This window comes from Trachymyrmex cornetzi, unplaced genomic scaffold (genome assembly GCF_001594075.2).
Source record: "Trachymyrmex cornetzi isolate Tcor2-1 unplaced genomic scaffold, Tcor1.1 scaffold1187, whole genome shotgun sequence".
Lineage (NCBI taxonomy): Eukaryota > Metazoa > Arthropoda > Insecta > Hymenoptera > Formicidae > Trachymyrmex > Trachymyrmex cornetzi.
The window spans coordinates 227,172-231,170 of NW_017295748.1; the positions used below are offsets into that span (position 1 = coordinate 227,172).

At 36.2% G+C, this 3,999-nt stretch overlaps 1 protein-coding gene across 1 annotated transcript in view; it reads right to left on the minus strand.

Annotated features, from left to right (window-relative positions):
- Positions 1-6: 6 nt before the first annotated feature.
- LOC108766464 (uncharacterized) overlaps positions 7-3,999 on the minus strand; it is a 47,499-nt gene continuing 43,506 nt past the window's right edge. The window contains exons 2-3 of the mRNA XM_018515772.1: positions 1,054-1,139; positions 7-550 (exon numbers count right to left, since the gene is read on the minus strand). Of these exons, the coding sequence (XP_018371274.1) occupies positions 53-403 (351 nt within the window). The 5' untranslated portion in view covers positions 404-550; positions 1,054-1,139 and the 3' untranslated portion in view covers positions 7-52. The remainder of the gene's footprint in view (positions 551-1,053; positions 1,140-3,999) is intronic.

The window sequence follows — 3,999 nt, forward strand, 5'->3', positions numbered from 1 at the left end:
TGCTGCTGATTTATCTCCTCGTAATCACCGTTTACGGCTGCGTCGTTGACAGTCAATGACACGGACTCCCGAATCGGATTTTCATAGATACGCAGGAGCTCGTCCGCTGGATAGAAGACGTACATTCCCAGAAAGCGTAGCCGTTATCGCTGCTGTCGCTATCGTTGTACCATTGACCGCGGTCGTGGCCGCTGGCGTAGCCGACGCCGTCGCGGATTCCGCTATTGCAACCGTTGCTGTTGCCGTTGCTGTTGTTGCAGCTGCTGCTGCTGCTGTTGCTGCTGCTGCTGCTGCCGCCGCACTTCTCGGATCCGCGCGAGCCAACATCGCTGTCCAACGATACATCCTCGGTGATGCTGCGTGCGGGAATGATATCGGCGTTTGCCGCCGTCAGGAGACGCATGATTTTCTTTCTTTTTGAGCGATTAAAGCGTCGCCCCCGCGATGTATCGCCGGGTACCGCACGTGCGACGTGACGTCTACGTCGTCCTCGTTATCGTTGCGTCGTTGTTTTTTCCGCCACACCGACGCGCGACGCTCCGTCGATTCACTGTAAACGGCCAGGAATAATCGATTTTCGATCGCATTTCTTCAAATGTTCAAAAATAATTGCTTATTCTTGATGAACAGCACGGATTTTAAGAACTGCCACTAGTTTTCTTTCCCCTCATATTTCCTCGTCTTCAAATTATTTTTTTGTTTTGTTTCGGAGCAGTACATATAAATTACTGATTTAAATAAATAAAAATAAAATAAAAGTTCTTTCTAGATTTTTTTACATAAAAAGTGTACAGCAATCAAGTATTTAAATTGCTGACTTAATTTAAATAAAAATAAAATAAAAGTTTTTTCCGGTATAGATTGTTTTCGATATAAGAAATGTACAATTTAAATATTTCTTTCTAAAAAATTGATCATTTTTTTACGCTTCGATTATTCAGTTGTAGCATAATAATAACGTACGAACGAAATAATTTATTGTCTATTAATAATAATTTGTCAATTCTTTTCATACGCTCAACTAAATCGATTATTCGAACTGGCCATTCTTACAGTATATCTTATTGTTTTTTATGAGATGTGAATAAAGTTTTTAGGACTCAGATTTATGTTGTTGGTAATTTTTGAGGCCTTTTGGGCTGAAACAGAAAGATTTGCTTTGATAAGAGATTAGCTCGATATTCGTTCACTTTTACGTGATTGTGTTTATATCATTTTATTTCCACAACTTTATCTTGTCGAACAGAATAACAGTATAAGTTCTTGAAATAAAGAAAAACTTTCGTAAACTAATTTTGTTAAATTTATGTAACGGGATTAAGAAGTAATTATACTTTATACAGCTAATCTTTTCTTTTTATTTAATTTTATAATATATTAAAAAGTAATATACCAAACATTTTGGAGTATTTTATTTGCAGAAACTTTACTAAAAGAAAATGAAGAAAGAGTGAACAGTTTTTTAGCGAAGTAATCGAATTACACGTGCAAAAATATATAATTCGGAATAGATAAACTTTGTTCATCATTTTGAAGGAAATTTAAAATTTGAAGAAATCTTTGACACCCTTTCTTTATTCCTTATTTTAGGATATTTTCTGTTCAAATAGGACAATTTCAGACGCGGTAAATAAATCATCAGTATGACTAGCTTGCTAACTTTTTCTGAAAATTTCAGAGTGCAGACGATATAATTCGGGATAGATGAACAAGCTTTTTCATTGTTTTGATGAGCGAAAATAGGTCTTAAAAATATTTAACGTTCGTCTCTCTCTCTCTCTCTCTCTCTCTCTCTCTCTCTCTCTCTCTCTTCATTTTTCTTGTTCTCTTCCTTCCTTTTCAAAGCATATCTCCGTTTTGAGTGCATGTCTTACATATCTAGGAATACAAATCATACGACAATTTGCCAGAGCAACAATAACTCGTATCTCGGAATTCGAAATGTGCTAAAATGGCAGTAACGGAGCAAGGTTTAAAAGGTAATGCGATATGTGATATATGCGTATACACCTGTAGAATATATTCCATGCGCTCGCATATGTAAGCTATTTTAGGATCGTAGGAGCTATAAAGAAAATTCTTTCTTACTCTGCTGGGATGATCCGCGCGGATCGTTTCGATATATTGATTGTAAGTGTATATGATTCACGGATTATCGCCTGCTATATAACTCGCGGCAATTTACGTGCACTTTTCGACGTGGGAACCGGCGCACGTGCCCCGTGGAAGAAACATATCAATCAATCGTGATAACACTCGGAAATCTATCCCGGCCGATAGTCACGTACCGGGATAACTCGGTAGGTTGTTCGTGGAAACATACATACACATAGCACGTTACCAATAAAACACATAAAAATGTGTGTATCATACACATTCGGATTAAACACTCTTACGATATTTATAAACAACTTTTTTGAGCGACAGATTATTATTTCTTTCTCTATTTCAGTTGGATCATGTATAATCAAATTATTCATGTACATGCATATACGTAAATATATGCGTAATATATGAATGAGGGTAGTTTGGAAAGTTCTCAGCCTGACACAGAAATGACGCCACAAATATCAAACTGCCATAATTTTAGACAAGTTTGATCCTTTACAGGGCTACTGTTAAAATTTCAGGCAAATTCCATGAATTGGTCCCGCAAGCACCGTATTTCACCAGATTTTACGTGATCTGATGAAATATGACGCTTGCGGAACCAATTAATGAAATTTTGTGACTGCAACTGAAGAAATATGAGCGGATGCATTGCCATGCTGGAACCAAAAAGTTGGTTGCTTTACATAACCGAAATAAGAAATTAATTAATGGACATATCTGTCCGAAATTTTAACCTGCGAAGAATCAAACTTATCTGAAATTATAACAGTTTCATATTTATGGCGTCATTTTTGTGTCAGGCAGAGAATTGTTCGAACTATCCTCCTATATGTTTATAATATACACATACTGAAAGAAAAGTGGCTGCTGCAGCAAATTAGATGGTAAAATATGGCACAGCATTTTTAATTGGCTGTAGCAGCTAATTTTTGGTTGCAGTAGCCAATTTTTAATTGCGTTAGCCTATCCGCAATGTCAGTATAGGATTTCGATGGCAGTGCATCGCATGTATGTGATTATAAAAATTATTTTTGAAGAAGTTAAATAAATTTATAAAGGGATCTTATTAAGAGAGAGTAAATCAAAGTCGTATTGATAATTTATCAACAGTGTTTTAAGAATGTGTATATAAGGTGTCTGGAATTAAAATGTCAACACTTCGGGAGCGTGTAGGGGATCGATAAACTAAGGAAAAAAGTCCTGTAGAGATATGTTCGTTTTTGCTTCGTTTTGGAGAAAATCGCAGAAAAGACAAAACATAGTTTTCATTTTTGTACTTTCTCATTACTTATTCACGTTGTATTTATTCACTTGCTTAATGTAGATATTGTTCAAAATATTGGCTTCTTGCAGCAATGCAAACATTGCATCTAATACGGACAGCTCATGTTGCAGCTAAACACTGATCTGGTGATACTTGGTGCACATCAGCCTCGATTCGATTTCTCAATTGTTCTCTTGAGTTGATTGACGACACACAAAGAAGTCCAGTGGTGTTAGATCAGGTGATCGGGATGGTCAAGGTATTGCTCCTCCACGTTCAACCCATTGTTGTGGAAAATGTCTGTCTAGCCAAGCTCAAGAAGTTCTGTCATAATGAGCTGGATACCCATCGAATTGAAACCATATTTCAATCCGTTGCTGCAGGTGAATGTCTTCTAAATAATCAAAGAAGTCAGTCTCCAAAAAATCTATACATCTGGCTGCATTTAATCTGTTGGGTAAAAAAAATGATCTTACTAGATAAAAACAAACAAAAAAAGTTTTCATCTGAAAACGGAATTATTATTAAAAATTGCTTGTTAATTTAATTTAATTCGTGATATTATTACAGTAGTTTAATTGCGTTTATAAGTCCGAAAAATCAATTTGGCGTGCAGTTAAAAT